This window comes from Mustelus asterias, chromosome 8 (assembly GCF_964213995.1).
Source record: "Mustelus asterias chromosome 8, sMusAst1.hap1.1, whole genome shotgun sequence".
NCBI lineage: Eukaryota > Metazoa > Chordata > Chondrichthyes > Carcharhiniformes > Triakidae > Mustelus > Mustelus asterias.
Window position 1 is genome coordinate 120,364,766 of NC_135808.1, and position 17,903 is coordinate 120,382,668.

Here is a 17,903-nt window from a genome sequence, read left to right on the forward strand (position 1 = left end):
AGAATAAGTAAATGTTGGAAGGACGCCATTCAGCCCATTGAGTCCATGCCAACTCGCAATACAGTCTGTCTCATTTCCCTGCTCTAACCCTATCACCCTTTCATTAATTTGCCTTTATATAGGGGAGGCAATGGCCTAGTGGTATTATCGTTAGACTATTAATCCAGAAACTCAGCTAATGTTTTGGGGGTCCAAGTTCGAATCCAGTCACGACAGGTGTTGGAATTTGAATTCGCTTAAAAAAAATTTGGAATTAAGAATCTACCGATGACCCTGAAACTATTGTCAATTGTCGGAAAAACCCACCTGGTTCACGAATGCCCTTTAGGGAAGGAAATCTGCCTTCGTTACCTGGTCTGGCCTAGAGGTGAGTCCAGAACTACAGCAATGTGGTTGACTCTCAACTGCCCTCCAAGGGCAACTAGGGATGGACAATAAATGCTGGGCCCAGCCAATGACACCCATGACCTATGAATGAATAAAAGAAAGCTAAATTAAGTTTGTGGCGCCTCTTTAGAAGTGTGTGTTTGGTTGGGAAGGGGGTACACTTGTGAACCCTGCTTCCTGTTAGTGTCAATCTTACTTAGTTTAATCGTTATTGGTTTTATTAGGACAGGCAGGGCCCTAATTGCTTGTGGAATGGTGTGGTGAGGATTGTTCAGTGACATGCCAATGGATTTATAGTGATTGCTGTTCAGATGTGCAGCTCTGACTGGTTTCCTCACTCTCCAAACTGGGGTGTGGCTGGGAAGCGGCAGATCAGACGTCAGAGCAGTGCCTCCTGAAAGTTTATGCCCCACACCAGCAGCAACATTGGGTCTGTGACTGCGGGGAGGGAGGGAGAGAGGGAGAGATGGAGGGATGCTTTATAAAAGAAGGAAGCTAAACTTCATAAATAATTCCTCAGTGCTTTGATGTGTAATCTGACAGACAGCCTCGGGCTCAGCACACACAGCTTTGGTTGTGCGAGAGACACTGGAATCAGTGTGTGGAATTCCATTGAAAAAAAAAGCCCTCACCATTTATTGGAGGTAGGTCGATATTGATTCTTAAGTTAGCTGCTGTTGAAAGCTCCTGTTAACTTTGTATCCCACAGTGTCTTTGCCCATGAAGAACCCATCTGTTTTCTCTTTGGACAGTTCAGTGAAAGCACATTGTGCAGGAGCTGTGAGATCTGGAGAGATGATCGCTTAAAGGCTGCTTCCTTAAAGCACGAATGCTTTCATTTCGAGTGATGCTTTCTTCCTGTTAGATATTGTGTTCCAGCAACTATTTTCTACTGTGTACCTTGATATGACCATTATTTACTGATTTAACTTGTGGGCGCTCTGAAGCTTTGTAAAATCTTGTGCAGTCGCGTTGTCGCTGCTTCTGACCTCAACGTTCGGTTAAAGATAAAAGTGATTGTCAGCGACTTACCGTGAGGTGCCCTATGGTGATCATTGTTAGCTGCATCTTTTATCCTGGTGAAGGTCACGGTTCACATTAACGTCCTGCGTCCATGGCCTTGTGAATGTGGCTGGCTAAGTGATTGGTCAAATAGCCCGCACAGCAGCCAGGATTTGAATTTCTGTCCATGTGAAATGCTTAACCTTTCTGTGTGATCTGTGCTTACTGGCGGCACGGTGGCACATTGCTTAGCACTGCTGCCTCACAGCGCCAGGGACCTGGGTTCGATTCCCGGCTTGGGTCACCGTCTGCGCGGAGTCTGCCCGTCCTCCCCGTGTCTGCGTGGGTTTCCTCCGGATGCTCCCGTTTCTTCCCACAGTCTGAAAGACGTGCTGGTTAGATGCATTGGCCGTGCTAAATTTACGAGACTAACTGAGTTATCTTATACGCAACATACCGCACAGGCTTTGGGAAAGATTTAAGATCAGGGGAATTAGATGGATGCATAGACTAACACAGTGGTTAGCACTGCTGCCTCACAGCGCCAGGGACCCCGGTTCAATTCCCAGTTTGGGTCACTGTCTGTGCAGAGTCTGCACGTCCTCACAGTGTCTGCGTAGGTTTCCTCCGGGTGCTCTGGTTTCCTCCTACAGTCCAAAAGATGTGCTGGTTAAGTGCATTGGCCACGCTAAATTCTCCCTCAGTGTACCCGAACAGGCGCCGGAGTGTGGCAACTAGGGGATTTTCACAGTAACTTCATTGAAGTGTCAATGTAAGCGTACTTGTGACACGTAAATAAATTTTAAACTTTTGTTGTCTCACTTGCACTGTCACTACGGCAGTTACCCAGACAGTACTGCTGGGAATATCTCAAACACAGTAAGAAGTCTCACAACACCAGGTTAAAGTCCAACAGGTTTATTTGGTAGCAAATACCATAAGCTTTCGGAGCGCTGCTCCTTCGTGAAGGTCCAGTCCAACCAGTCCACCAGTCCAACGCCGGCATCTCCACATCAATATCTCAAACACACAGCCTGGGGGAACACTGTACTTAAATCGACAGGGTGTCGTAGTTACCAACCCGATCATTTAATGCTTTCTTTCAGTGGTCAAGACTTGACTGCTTGTGGATTGTTGTACGAAAGCATAGGTGATTTTGTTTTAAATATACTTTTGGTGAACACACGCTGTGTATCTGAAGAAATCTTCTGGAGGAGCTGGTTTTAGAAATGAAAGTCTTTGGGGGAGTGCAGAGTTTGGGAGACATTTTTCTGCAGTTAAGTATGAAAAGGCAGCAGCGTAGGATGCAGTGTGACACTATAGAAAACATTGTTCCCCTCAGCATTGTCCTGCGCAGAATGAATTGCCTTTTTGTAATGGTTCTTTGTGTGGGTTGAAGTGCCCTAGAGTCTGAAGTTTGGCCTGAGCTCTTAAAAATAGTGACAGTTTTGACTAAGCTTATCTGGGATTTGCTTTAAGTCGTAGTGAAGGTTTGACCTTTTTCCCATCTGTATTGGCAAAATATCCGCTTCAGAACTTCAAATAGCAAAAAAAAAGTGTGAATGCACTCCTGATGTTGATTAGGTTAGCAAACTCGATGCAAATTTGGTATCGATCGAATGTGAACCAAGTGTCATGAGGCAAAGACCTGTTTAAAAGCATCCTGTAATATGGGACAGATACAGGTGGTTAGAAAATGTAACCAAAAGATAGAATCAAGAATGTGTTTTTTTAAGAACAGGTTAGTTTGCTACATGAAGTGGCCCCAAAATGATTCTGTTTGTCCTTCTAGAAATTGGGTGGTACAGTGGTTAGCACTGCTGCCTCACAGCACTAGGGACCCAGGTTCGATTCCCGGCTTGGGTCACTGTCTGTGTGGAGTCTGCACGTTCTCCCCGTGTCTGCATGGGATTCCTCCCACAGACCAAAAGACGCACTGGTTAGGTGCATTGGCCGTGCTAAATTCTCCCTCAGTGTACCCGAACAGGTGCCGGAGTGTCGCGACTCGGGGATTTTCACAGTAACTCCATTGCAGTGTTAATATAACACAAGCATGGCATTTTCTTTTTTCTCTGCAAGTGAGCGAGGGATGGTCAGCAAACTTCCGTGCAGTTGGGGGTCATCAGAAGCATTCACTAGTAGAAGAGGAATCTGGATATTGTGAAGATAACTTTCTTGCTCATAATATTCTTTCAGTGTGTCATACCCATGGAATTTGTGATACTAATAAATAAACTTGAGATTCTTGACTCTGGTTGTGGTTGGATTCTGGGGGGGGGCCTTTTACCTCATCAAATCCAGTTTCATGATTCTAACAGCGGAATCGGTGTTGTCCAATTCTATCACTGGAATAGCTGAGCCAAATGTAACGGTGTCAACTTCTGGGAGAAAATTCCAGGGCAATTCCGACATCCTGAGAATCCGACCAATGCGCATAGTGCAATAAAACCTGCTGAAGAAACCTGGAGATCTGCTTTGGGATTGGCCAGTGCTGAGTGGGTGGGTGTTACTGTGCTGTTTGATGTGGGGCTACTTAGCTTTGCAATTCAGGAAGATCCCAGCTTAGATTTGGCCTGTGCTCAGATTTCCAATCCCACTTTTGTTTATTCATGGCACATGGGCATCACTGGCTGGCCAGCATTTATTGCCCATCCCTAGTTGCCCGAGGGCAGTTGGAGATTCTTGCTGTGGCTCTGGAGTCACATGTTGGCCAGACAGGGTAAGGGTGGCAGATATCCTTCCCCTAAAGGACATTAGTGAACCAGATGGACAATGGTTTCATGGTCATCAGTAGATTCTTAATTCCAGATATTTTTTTACTGAATTCAAATCCCACCATCTGCCGTGACAGGATTCGAAACCAGGTCCCCAGAACATTAGCTGAGTTTCTGGATTAATAGTCTAGCGATAATACCACAAGGCCATCGCCTCCCCATAACTGAGCCATAACTGACACACTCCAATATTTTCACAACAACCAATCAACTAGAATATTCAAAGAAATGAAACAAGCACAATTTTGTTTGTTTGCCTCCGTGATTCTTTCCCTGAACTGCTTTCTGTAGCATCTGGAATTTAATTGCTGGAGCTGCCAAGATAATCCAGCCAAATTGGCGAAGCTCCCAGCAACCCTTCTCTTGAGATGCTCATGTCAATGCTGACAAATTGGACAAGGTGTCAAAGGTCAAACTATCCATGGGGCTTCGGTTGGGAAGGGGAGCAAAGTATAAAGAAATGTTTTTTTTTTGCAAGAGGTCTGCACTGGATGGCGAGAACAGTAGCACAAAGAAAGCTTTCTTATTGTGGCCTAACCCCAAAAGACCCAGACCAGCAGAATAAGACCAAATGATCTCAGTCGTATCAGTTCTTTCTGGAGCCTCTTCAGTCAGATTTTCAGAAATTGTCAGATCTTTTGGAATGACTAAATGATCAATGGTGGAGGGAGCTGTTAGTCACTAATGGACTATAATTAGCATGAAATCTTAATAGCAACGATTAAGTGCCACCCGATTATTAATGGTGTCTGTCTCTCTAAATGCAGAGCTGAAGATGATGGCTGCGGGAAACTTTGCAAGCTTACCTCGCAAGATGCAAACCGGCCGCAAGTGTTTGCGCACGTCTTCAATGGAGACACTCGATCTTGGAGGCCCTCTCACCAGTCAGCATTCCAGCTCCCTCCAAAGTATTTCCATTCACAGCACACTGCCAAGGAAGAAAAACGGGATGGTATCTGTGATATCCGGTGGCATGTACAGTCCCACGGAATTCCAGCCCCAGTCTTTGCCAACCCGATTGCGCAAGACATCTTTTCCTTATGAGATCATCGAGGAGCATCCATTGCAAGAGTTTGCGGAATTTCATTGCAGGTAACTGATCGTGGCGTTTGGTTAAGTCGGTGCTCTCGGGGTGGGTGGGGACCTTGGGATACGGCTGAGAAAGATCGCCAACTGGCGCTCTGACTGAATATGCTTCAAGATGTTCCATCCTTAAAATTCTATAGTCAGACGCTAGACTCTGCCGTCATGAACTCTTTAGTGATTTATTAATCTATAGCTTTGCCAACCTGTGCAGAACCTTTCCAGGAACTGGGGGTAATTGCATTACTCATTCACTGTTCAAGCCAGTATAACCAGGTTATTAAAGTCATTAACTTATTTCCTTTCCATATCTTCCTGATGGAAATCACCCAATATAAAACTTGGGCCGTTCTTTTTATTCTTTCTTGGGATGAGAGTGCTGATGGCAAGGCCAGCATTTGTTGCCTATCCCTAATTGCCCTTGAACTGAGTGGCTCGCAAGGCCATCTCAAGAGGACAGTTGAAAGTCAACCCCATTGCTGTGGCCCTGGAGTCGCATGTAGGCCAGACCATAGAATCATAGAAACCCTACAGTAAAGAAAGAGGCCATTCGGCCTATCGAGTCTGCACCGAGCACAATCCCACCTACATATCCCTACATATTTACCCACTAATCCCTCTAACCTACGCATCTCAGGACACTAAGGGCAATTTTTAGCATGGCCAATCAACCTAACCCGCACATCTTTGGACTGTGGGAGGAAACCGGAGCACCCGGAGGAAACCCACCCAGACACGAGGAGAATGTGCAAACTCCACACAGACAGTGACCCAAGCCGGGAATCGAACCCAGGTCCCTGGAGCTGTGAAGCAGCAGTGCTAACCACTGTGCTACCATGCCGCCCCTAAGGGAGATTTCCTTCCCAAAAGAACATTACAAACAAGATAGGTTTTTACGACAATTGATAGTTTCATGGTCACCATTACTGAAACTAGCCTTTTTCCACATTTATTAATGGGATATAAATTCCACCAGCTGCCATGGTGGGATTTGAACCCATATCACTAGCGCATGATCCTGGGGCTCTGGATTACTAGCCCAGTGACATTATCACTATGGCACCATCTTAAGGGTTGATTTAATTCAGCTTTGAAAGAGGGTGAGTTGTAAGAATGAGTTTCTAATGGCCTCTGCTGCAAAGGTGGGTGTGCTGAAATGGGGATAGAACTGGACCATCCTGTGACACCTTCCCTCTGTTTCCCCATGACCGAATAACCTTCCACACTCACTGTCCGAGTGCACACACAAGGTGCAGTGAGGTGTGAGCTGGTGGCAGGCATGTGGCTGGTGTACCTCAACGGCAGGCCCTGTCTTTAGGAGAGGCACAATGGTTAGCATTACTGCCTCACAGCCCCAGGGACCCGGGTTCAATTCTGACCTTGGGTCACTGTCTGTGTGGAGTTTGCACATTCTCCCCGTGTCTGTGTGGGTTCCCTCCGGGTGCTCCGATTTCCAAACGTGTCGGTTAGTTTGATTGGCCGTGCTAAATTGACCTTAGTGTCAGGGGATTAGCAGGATAAATATGCAGACTCTCATTAGAACCAGCTTCTTAATAAAAGGTTCAACCAATTTAGATTTGGCAGGGACAAAAGCTTTAAGAGGGCTGAGGAATGAACCTAGATGATTTGCCATCGAGATGAAACACAAACCGGTTATATATGCATCATAACCTGCTTCATGAAGTTGTTCTGAGGCAGTTTTATAGCTTGGAAATCCCTCAGCGCTTTGGGAGGTCTGAAAAGTGCATCTTTTAATAGGACCTCGGTGGGATTATGGTCAGTGCAGACTCGATGGGCCAAATGGCCTCCCTCTGCACTGTCGGGATTCTGTGATTAAAAGTAACAATATTATGTGCTAGTATTTTCTGTTTGCTTGGGCTTCCTGTTTATCATAATCTTCTAACCGTGAGCCTTCAGTGTGAACAAGCTGAATGTTTGCCTCTGCTTCAGCTTATCAGTACCTGAACCTTGGCTAAGATGTTTACAAATGTTTACACTTATCTCTGCCACTGGCAGGTTCTTGCAGGTTTGCCCGTCAGGCTGAGTATTGTGCAAGATCTATTTGGAAAATCTTGTCTGCAGTGTTTATGTGGAAAGAGCGTTTAAGAACTGCGTGATAAAGACCAATAAAAATACACGGCCAAGGCTGACATCTTATCAAACATTTCCACTTTGTACCTGTCCCATTCTGTGACTCACTGACTCTGTCCATTCTCTGGTCACTCTCGCCCGCCGGGCGTTCTACCCTCCTTCCTATCTCTCTAGTGGTTCACTCGTTGATTGATAACCCAGTAATGGGGGAAGTGATGACTGTGGCTCCATGTTAGCACTCTCGGTACTGGGTCAGAAAGTCACGGGTTTTAATCCCACTCCAGTGTCTTGCGCACTGTGACACCGCAGCAGGGTGTTGAATGAACGCCATGGCTGCCTTCAGCTGAGGTGTAACATACAGAGCCCACAGGTGGACATTGAAGATCCAATAACACTATTTCCACAAGGAACAGGGGGAAATAAATGCAAGTTAATTTGCTCTCCTTTTTCTTTCACATACCTCCCACTGAGAGTTAAAACCATCCCTTCATTTTCCACACAACCAGAATATGATGCATTTGAGAGGAAGCAGGATAAATACATGAGGCAGAAGGATCTAGAAGGTTCTGCTGATAGGGAGAAAGGGTGAGAGAAGACTCATGTGGAGCTTAAACACTGGCATTGAATAGTGGGGCTGCGTGGCCTGATTTTACTGTGGATTCCATGTAATAGCCTTGTTGGCTGGCACAAGAATGTCAACTGTACAGCCTCCAGTTCCAAGATGAGTTCCTTATTTATACCTTTTGGTGGTTGGGTGAATCACTGTAGCAGCATACAGCTTTGAACTACCCTGCGGGAGCTCTGAAATTCATTCCATTTACATCACGCAGCCTATTTCAGAGCATGGATGACCAAGAGTAGCCAGCCCTGCGTTGCTTGGCTGGTGATGCCATCCCAGTGCCAGTGTGGGAGCGGTACCTCCTTCAGTGACATTCAGCATTGTCAGGTGCACCGTTGCCACACGATTTAATTATGAATTCTCATTACCATGAGGTCTTAGAATGGTTACACTTGAAGTGGGTCTTGGGCCAAGTATCTCTCGACCTGCTCCTACTCAGGAGACAGGGTGGTGTCATACAGCTTGGGTTATTGGTGAGTTCAACCCCCCCCCCCCCGTCACACACACACACACACACACACACACACACACACACACAGCTGAGCCAACAGCCCCAGCTCCTCCACCCAGGAACATCACATCTAAATGAATCTCCCGCCCCTTGGCATAGATTGGCACTGCCAAATTGGCATGGGCATGGTGCCAACCTGTGCCAGGGCACTGCCTGGCCACACCCCTTGCCCTCGGGGGCTATACTTACCTTTACTTACCCGGGGAAACCCCCAGACAGTTCCCGCCAAAATTCCAGTACCTGCAGTATTTATTTTCACTTTGGGTCAGTGGATCAACTGGGCGATGTAAAGGCAAAATGAGCCCGGCAAGGGCAGGAATGAGGAACTAATCCGTCAGGGAGCCACCACAGACTGGATGGGCTGAATGGCCAGCTTGGGGTCTGATTCCGGTGGTCAGGTTCCCTCACCACAGGCGCCAATACTCACACCCAGCGGGTAGGCCTCACTCTCACTTCCTTGACAGCTTTTCATTCCCCATCAGGAAGATGCCAGATCACGTCCCATAAACTGCGCCTATATGATGTCACGTCAGCACAATGTCAATAAGTAAAGTTTATTTATTAGTGTCACAAGTAAGGCTTACATTAACATTGCAATGAAGTTACTGTGAAATTCCCCTAGTCGCCACACTCCGGCACCTGTTGGGGTACACTGAGAGAGAATTTAGCATGGCCAATGTACCAGACTGTGGGAGGAAACCAGAGCACCCGGAGGAAACCCACTCAGACACGGGGAGAACGTGCAAACTCCACACAGACAGTGACCAAAGCCAGGAATTGAACCCGGGTCCCTAGCGCTGTGAGGCAGCAGTGCTAACCACTGTGCCACCCTGCCGCCCCTCGATCACTCCCGACGTGTTTCCAAGTTGCACCAGCATGACCAACTATACAATGCAAGTTCGAAATGGGTGGCGTGCTTTTTCTTTTGCATTTGATGTGCCTGTAATAAGTTGTGTAAAGCTGTTCTTGTTCGAGGGGAGATTTCTTGTTGGCAAAGTTGAATATTTAGTCTGATGAGCAGTAGGTGCAGATGTTATCGTGGGCCAGGAATGTTACTGTGAGTAATGGAATGAATTTTGGCTTCCCAGATAACCCACCGCTGTGGTAGATAGATTGGCCTTTGAATGCCTGGGGGGTATGCGGAGGGCTGCTTTTCAAAGGCTCGCTCTGAAGTGTTCCACTTTCTTTTTAATTAATGCACTGATAGTGAACCATATCTGTTACCTGGATAATAGAAAGCTGTGCTTTACTTTAAATGAATGCAGTCTGATAAGCAGGCTACAGAATGTGGCGGAGTGGTATTGTACGATACAGAAAGGTTCACTAGATTGGTCGCTGTGATGAGGGGGTTGTCCAATGATTACGGGCTGAGTAAATTGGGCCTATATTCTCTAGAGTTTAGAGATTATCACATTGAAACAAGATTCTGAAAAGGATTGGCAAAGGATTGATACTGAGAGGTTGTTTCTGCCGGTTGGGGACTGTGGGACACGGCGGGGTACAGGGGCGTTGGGAAAAGGGCCGATTATTTAGGGCTGAGATGAGGAAAAATTTCTTCAGTCCAGGGTGTTGTGGATGCTCCATCATTAAATATGTTTAAGGCTGGGATACGCAGATGTTTGGTTTCTCAGGGGAGGCAATGGCCTAATAATATTGTCACTAGACTATTAATCCAGAAAGTCAGCTAATGTTTTGGGGACCCAGGTTCGAATCCCACCACAGCAGATGGTGAAATTTGAATTCAATAAAAATAATCTGGAATTAAGAATCTACTGGTGACTGAAACCATTGTCGATTGTCGGGAAAACCCATCTGCTTCACTGATGTCCTTTAGGGAAGGAAATCTGCCGTCCTTGCCTGGTCTGGCCTACATGCGACTCCAGAGCCACAGCAATGTGGTTGACTCTCAACTGCCCTCGGGTAACTAGCGATGGGCAATAAATGCTGGCCAGCCAGCGACGCCCATGTCCCACAAGTGAATTAAAAAAAAAGAATTAGGTGGGAAAATAGAGCTGAAGTTGAAGATCAGTTATGGTTTGATTTGATTTGTTATTGGCACATGTATTAACATATTGTGAAAATTATTGTTTCTTGCATGCTATTCAAAGCATACCGTTCATAGAGAAGGAAAGGAGAGAGTGCAGAAGGTAGTGTTACAGTCATAGCTAGGCTGTAGAGAAAGATCAGCTTAGTAAATATTGCATAGAGAGTTTAAAAGAGTTAGAATGAAGTTTTAGAAGCGTAGAACAAGAGTAAAGGATAGAATTAGAAGGTATGCTGGGCACAGCTTGCAAGAAGTCACCTCACTCCGACGCCATCTTGGAATTGCGATGATCATATTGAATGGCGGCGCAGGCTCGACGGGACATATGGAGCGGGATTTTCCAGCCATGCTCGCCCCAAAACGGGGAAACCCCACTCGAGGTCAATGGACCTTTCCATGGTCCGCCCCTCGCCCGCTACGACTTCTGTGGCGGAACGGGAAAATTCGCCCCATGGTCTTTTCCTGAGCCTATTTATTGTGTTGTTGCGATCTTACCAATCGTTCACACCTCGCTGCCGCTGCTGGCGAGGACGGAGAGTTTGCCACTCAGCCAAATCTCTGTTCACTGAACTGGGACCAGAAAGTCTCGCCGGTGTTGATGGGCCAGAAAACTCCGCCCCTTGAGTACCTCGGTTTTGGGCTTATTCAAATTTCTAGGCCAGTGAAACCATCCTCAGGTCTAAACTAGGAGATAATTCCTTCCGTGTGTGCAAAGTGAAAAGGAAAATCTGCTCTAAAATGTTCCACCTCAAATCCTGAAATCCAGTTACTGACCAGAAGAGTAGATTGTGTTGTCTGCCACAAACAACAAAAGAGGCAGTGGCGCAAAGGGTAGTGTAGTGGTATTGTCACTGGGCTAGTAATCCAGAGCAAGTTCTGAGGTCCTGGGTTAAAATCCCACCACAGCAGATGGTGAAATTTGAATTCAATAAAATCTGGAATTAAAAGGTGACCATGAAACATTGTCAATCGTTGTTAAAAACTCATCTGGTTCACTACTGTCCTTTGGGGAAGGAAATCGGTCATCTATACCTGGTCTGGCCTACATGTGACTCCAGATCCACAGCAACGTGGTTTTCTCTCACATGCCCTCTGAGAAGGCAGTTACGGACAGGCAATAAATGCTAGCCCTGCCAGTGATGCTCATATCCCGTAAAAAAAATTTTTTTAAGAAGAAAATGTTGACTTTGACTGGTGGTCATAAAGCTCTGTTCCTGTATCAGAATTGGGGTTGGTTTGCCAAAAAGTTCGTAAGATATAGGAGCAGAATTAGGCCATTCGGCCCATCGAGTCCGCTCCACCATTCGATCATGGCTGATTTGCTCCTCATCCCCATTTTCCTGCCTTCTCCACATAACCCTTCAACCCATTACCAATTAAAAATCTGCCTAACTCCTCAAATTTACTCACTGTCCCAGCATCCACCGCACTTTGGGGTAGCGAATTCCACAGATTCACAACCCTTTGGGAGAAGTAGTTTCTCCTCAACTCTGTTTTAAATTTGCTATCCCTTATCCTAAGGCTAGACGTCTCAACCTAGAATGCCCCACAAGAGGAAGCATCCGCTCCACATCTACTTTATCCATACCTTTTACCATCTTGTATACCTCAATTTGATCTCCCCTCATTCTTCTAAATTCCAGAGAGCATTGGCCTAAACTGTTCAATCTGTCTTCATATGACAAACCTCTCATCTCTGGAATCAATCCAGTGAACTTCCTCTGAACTGCCTCCAATGCCACTACATCTTTCCCCAAATAAGGGGACCAAAACTGTGCACAAGACTCCAGGTGCGACCTCACCAGTGCCTTGTATAGTTGCAACAATACGTAATAGCAGTGATAAGAAATTTAACTTGTATATATTTTAAAGCTGAATACTATCAAAGTGATTAAGAGTGAGATAGTAGCCCCAGGGGAAAAGGAAGACAGCAGCAGAGGTGAAGAGTTCAATCCCCAATGCCAGTCAACCTCAGTCACATTGATAGTGGGAGGAATTGAGGGAGAGCAAATCAGGAAGAGTGTTCTTCATGAATGACATTAGTGGCCTGGGAGCAAATGAGCCACAAGTGCTGCACGGCCAGATCAACCGGGGCATAAAGAAGGCCACATGGGGGAAAGAGATGCCAAGGCAAACTGGTTTTCAGAGACTGGCTGAAGGCAGGGTCTCGCGGTTGGTTCACACACTTACGAATTTGTCAAAATAAGCTCTCGATTCTTTCATAAATCTGTGCCCCGGGAACCACAGCCTACATACCACTACTGACAATATTAGCAGAGGAATGTTTAACACTTTCTTATAACGCTCCCCTTGTTTTCACGCAACCTTTAATCAGGGCTTTTTGAACACTCCTGCATTGAAACAGTGACGACTATAATGTTACAACACAGAGGTTAATCCCCTTTTTGAGGACCACCCCGCTTCACAATCTGCTAAAAGTGTTTGGGAAGGTGTTAACTGTTCTTCGTTAATATTTAGACGTTCATTAACAAAAATACCTGACACTCACTGTAAGTGAATAATTAACAAGTTATTTATTCAACCAGCCGGGAACTTTAACTAAACATGTAACATATCAATTAAAGTAAGGTTCTATTGGAATGCTGTTCAAATAAATACAAGGATCGTTCATTACCAAAAAATAATAATAATTTAGTCACTCTCAAAAAATATACAAACAGGTTTTGTGGTTTTAGAAAAACCTTTGGTGATTCTGGCGAATCCGCTGTCTGTAAGCTCTCTCTGATTTGGTGTCCTTTTGCTAGATAGATGGAGAGCTCTCTTAAGAGGTATTTTTTAGCTGGCAGGGAGTAGCTCTTACCCTCTCCAGGTGTTTAGAGGTGGCAGCCCTTCAGTTGAACTTAACACTGAGCCAAGGGGTTGGTGTTGTACAACGGTACAACAGCCAATAGGGCAGGTGACGTACAGCTTGCTCCATAGGCTTTAAGGAATGTCTTAAAGGAAGGGAGCGAGCTGGGAAGTGATGGGATGGAATTCCAGAACTTAGAGTTTACACAGCTGAAGGCTGCCAATGGTGGGGTGAGGATATCAGTGCTCAAGCGATCTAAACAGAAGGAACCTGGAGGTTGCTGAGAATTGTAGGGCTGGAAGATGTTACACAGAAAGGGCGGGGGGGGATGAGGCCATGGAGGGAAATTTAAAAATTGAGTGAATGGACTGGAAGCCAATGCAGGGCAGCAAGGGAAGGGTTCATTAGTTAATTGGACTAGCAGAACGCAATGTGTCTTTTTAAAACATTCATTAAAATGGCAGATGGAGTGTAATCTGGACAAACGCAAGGCGATGCATTTTGGAGGGTCAGATTTAGGTGTGAATTATACTGTAAATGGCAGATCTTTAGGACATGGAAGCCTTGGAGAGAATGCAAAGAAGGTTCACCAGGATGTTGCCTGGTCTCGAGGGTGTTGGCTATGAGGAGAGGTCGAATAGACTAAGATTGTTTTGACTGGAAAGACTGAGGCTGAGGGGAGACCTGATAGAGGTCTATAAAATAATGAGAGGCATAGACAGGGTAGATAGTCAGAGGCTTTTTTCCCAGGGTGGAAGTGTCAATTACAAGGGGGCACAGGTCCAAGGTGAGAGGGGGGAAGTTTAAGGGAGATGTGGGGGGAGAAGTTTTTAATACAGAGAGTACAGGTAGCTGGAAAGCACTGCCAGAGGAGGTGGTGGAAGCAAGCACATTAATAACATTTAAGAGACATTTGGATGGGTACATGAATAAGAAGGAAATAGCAGGATATGGACTGAGTAAGAGCAGAAGGTTTTTTCTTTAGTTTAGTTAGGGCATCATGATCGGCACGGGCTTGGAGGGCCGAGTGGCCTGTTCCTGTGCTGTACTGTTCTTTGTCCTTCTTTGTTCTATGTCTTTCGGACTGTGGGAGGAAGCCGGAGCACCCGGAGGAAACCCACGCAGACACGGGGAGAACGTGCAAACTCCACACAGACAGTCACCCAAACCAGGAATCGAACCCGCGTCCCTGGCGCTGTGAGGCAGCAGTGCTAACCATTGTGCCACCGTGCTACCATACTTGCATAAGCCTACATATTAAAAACATCAAGGGATACGGGGTTAGTGCTGGAAAATAACGTTGAAGTAGATCAGCCATGATCTCATTGAATGGTGAAGCAATGAAGTTACTCTGAAAGTCCCCTGGTCGCCACACTCCGGCATCTGTTCGGGTACACTGAGGGAGAATTTAGCATGGCCAATGCGCCCTAACCAGCACGTCTTTCTGACTCTGGGAGGAAACCAGAGCACCCGGGGGAAACCCACGCAGACACGGGGAGAATGTGCAAACTTCACACAGGCAGTGACCCAAGCCAAGAATTGAACCCAGGTCCCAGGTGCTTTGAGGCAGCAGTGCTAACCACTGTGCCACCATGCTGAGTGATGGTGAAGGGACAGCGATAAAGTTCTAAATCAGGAGTTTGAGTGGGGACTATATTGTTGTTCCTTCACTGTTGCTGGGGTCAAAATCCTGGAACTCCCTCCCTACCAGCACTGTGGGTGTGACCAGGGGTGTCCAGCTATGCGTTGCTAACTGTTTCGCTGAAGCTTCCCGGAGAAAGAGGGGAAATTTCAGAAACCCCAGAATGACAGTCAAACAGGAAGCATGAATAGCCTTGTCTTTAAGTCTGTAAATGATGCATGAGTGTAAATGCTTTATCACTGGCCACAAAACCAATTTACAATAAGCCTGGTGACATAAAGTCCACCCTTCTGAGAAAGCAATATTTAAATAACTTGCTGTTACAATCTTATCTGCAACTCATTAAATAACTTGGATTTTTCTCCATCTTTGATCTATTTCCTTTCTGATATCACTAAGAATTCCATTCAGAAGACTGTGTGCACCATGTCTCATAGTCCCAAATCTGCAGGTGTATTTATCTGCTTGTTAGACTGCACTTACAGACTGGTTTGACTGTCGTTTCACTGACTCTTTCCCATGAGTACAGTGTAATATTGCTAATGTCAGCACTGCTTGGCCACTGACCTCAATTAACCACCCAACATTCATAGAATCCCCACAGTGCAGAAGGAGGCCATTCGGCCCATTGACTCTCAACTGTCCTCTGAAATAGCCTAGCAAGCCACTTAGTTCAAGGGTAAGTTTAAGTTTTCAGTTTATTTATTCGTGTCATAAGTAGACTTACATCAACACTGCACTGAGGTTACTGTGCAAATCCTGACAGAGCATCTTACCCAGGCTCCCCACCTACCCCTGAAACCCCCTGCATTTACCCCATTAATCCCTCTAACCTGCACATCTTGGGACACTAAGGGGCAATTTTTGCCTGGCCAATCCACCTGACCTGCACATCTTTGGACTGTGGGAGGAAGCCGGAGCACCCGGAGGAAAGCCAGGCAGACACGGGGAGAACATGCAGACTCCACACAGTCACCCAAGCCGGGAATCGAACCCGGGTCCCTGGCGCTGTGCGGCGGCAGTGCTAACCACTGTGCCACCGTGCCACATTTAATTAGAGATGGACAACAAAAGCTGGCCTTATCAACGATGCCCATGTTCCATGGGAAGATTTTAAAAAGCTTCTGCGCAAATAAGAATAAAGCAAAATCTCTTTTTTTTGTTTCTTTTTATTTATTCGTTCATGGGACGAAGGCATCACTGGCAAGGACATGTTGTGACGCCTGTGAATATATGAGAGTTCACTGTGGCTCGGTCCCATCCATGTTTGGAATTGTTTAAAGTTAAATGGGACTTGCTGCTGGAAATAAATCTGCATCAGACCTAATTAATGGCAGCTATGTTGGCCAAATGGGCAAAGGCTCAGCCACTGTAGCACTGAACCATTGAAGAATGGAACTTTGGCAACGTTGTCCTGGTTTGTGCTAAGCTGATTGGCCTCAGCTGCTGTCATTTGGGCCTCAGAGTTGACAAGGGGAATCATAGAATCCCTACATTCGGCCCATCGAGTCTGTACCGAGCACAATCCCACCCAGACCCTAATCCCGTAACCCTACACATTTACCCTGCTAATCCTCCTGACACTAAGGGGTAATTTAGCATGGCCAATCCACCTAACCCCACACATCTTCGGACACATCCTCCGGAGCACCCAGAGGAAACCCACGTGGATCCACAGGGAGAACGTGCAGAATCCACACAGACAGCGACCCAAACCGGGAATTGAACCCGGGTCCCGGGCGCTGTGAGGCAGCAGTGCTAACCACTGTGCCCGCCCTAGATTGGCCTTTGAAAAATGGTGGCAGCGTGTGAGGCCCTTCACATGTTGAACAGCACAGATTGCTGTTCCCGTCACAACCTGGCTATGGAAAGAGGTGAGTCCCACCCCAGAAGGACCAGAGGATGGAGTGTGAGCAACATGACAGCTGGGATGGTGGGGATGTGAAAGTGTCAGTGAGAGGGTGAGTATTGATATGTGTCCCCCGCTAATGGATGTGTGAGATCCATAAAGAGAGTCATCGTTTGAGTACATGGTGTCGTGATGAGAGTTTGATAGTGGAGGGAGCTGAGAGAGGAGCAGAGCGGATGAGATTATTCATCCACATTCTGCATTGAGTGACACTTCTGCCGTAATCGCCAACTGCGCTGATCTCCTGGGCAGCAGCCTACTTGGTCGGAGCGGTGAGGTTGGTGCGCTTCCTGGAGACTCCCTTTGGGTTGAGTACACATATCTGTGCCTGGACTCCTTGAATCACAGCCTCGAGGGCCTAGTGGTTGAGTCGGGCTGCAGGCCGCTTTGCGAGGCTGCTCACCTTTTACCTCTGGGTTCCAGACATCCTGCAAGGTCCTGTGAGGATGGGCAGGCTGGAGAGTTGTGGTGAACCATCGTTGGTTCCCACTAGATAGTACTGAGCCAGGGTCTGGCCAGTACTACAAGTATGTATATATGTTGTTGTTGGGGTTAGGGATGGGTTGTTCTACTTGTTGCTGTTGGGGTTAGGGTTGGGCTGTTACACCTTGTATTATAGTTATTGTGGTACATCCCAGTCAGGCTCCGCCTCCTGGGAGAGGTATAAAGGTCACTGCTCTGTCTGGGACCCCTCAGTCTGGGATCGTGTATATAATTAGTAGCTTCGTTGTAACAGCAAATAAAAGCCTTTATTTCCTGAGCATCTCAAGCCTCGTGTGTGATAACGCGCATCAAGAGTGTACACTTGCATATGGCAACCGGACCTTTCAAACCCCCTAGCTGACAGCAGGCGGATGAATCATCCCCTGGTGACTCAGAGAGATGCATGTTAGTGCATAGTTAATGAGGCTCCGAGCTCGGAATCAGGTGTGGGTTCACACCAGTCCAGCCAGTGGGAATGGGGGCGCCACTGCCCTGCGTGCCAACCAGCACACTCCACCCTGTCAGAGTGAGTGGGTGAGCAAGGCTTGG

At 46.7% G+C, this 17,903-nt stretch overlaps 1 protein-coding gene across 2 annotated transcripts in view; it reads left to right on the forward strand.

The window, feature by feature from the left end:
• Positions 1-17,903, forward strand: part of bcar3 (BCAR3 adaptor protein, NSP family member) — a 219,848-nt gene that overhangs the window by 101,103 nt on the left and 100,842 nt on the right. The window contains exons 1-2 of one of the 2 annotated variants that reach the window (XM_078218857.1): positions 774-1,031; positions 4,931-5,255. In XM_078218857.1, the coding sequence (XP_078074983.1) occupies positions 4,939-5,255 (317 nt within the window). In that variant the 5' untranslated portion in view covers positions 774-1,031; positions 4,931-4,938. Of the gene's footprint in view, positions 1-773; positions 1,032-4,930; positions 5,256-17,903 lie in introns of those variants that run through there. The other variant, XM_078218856.1, reaches the window with a different exon arrangement.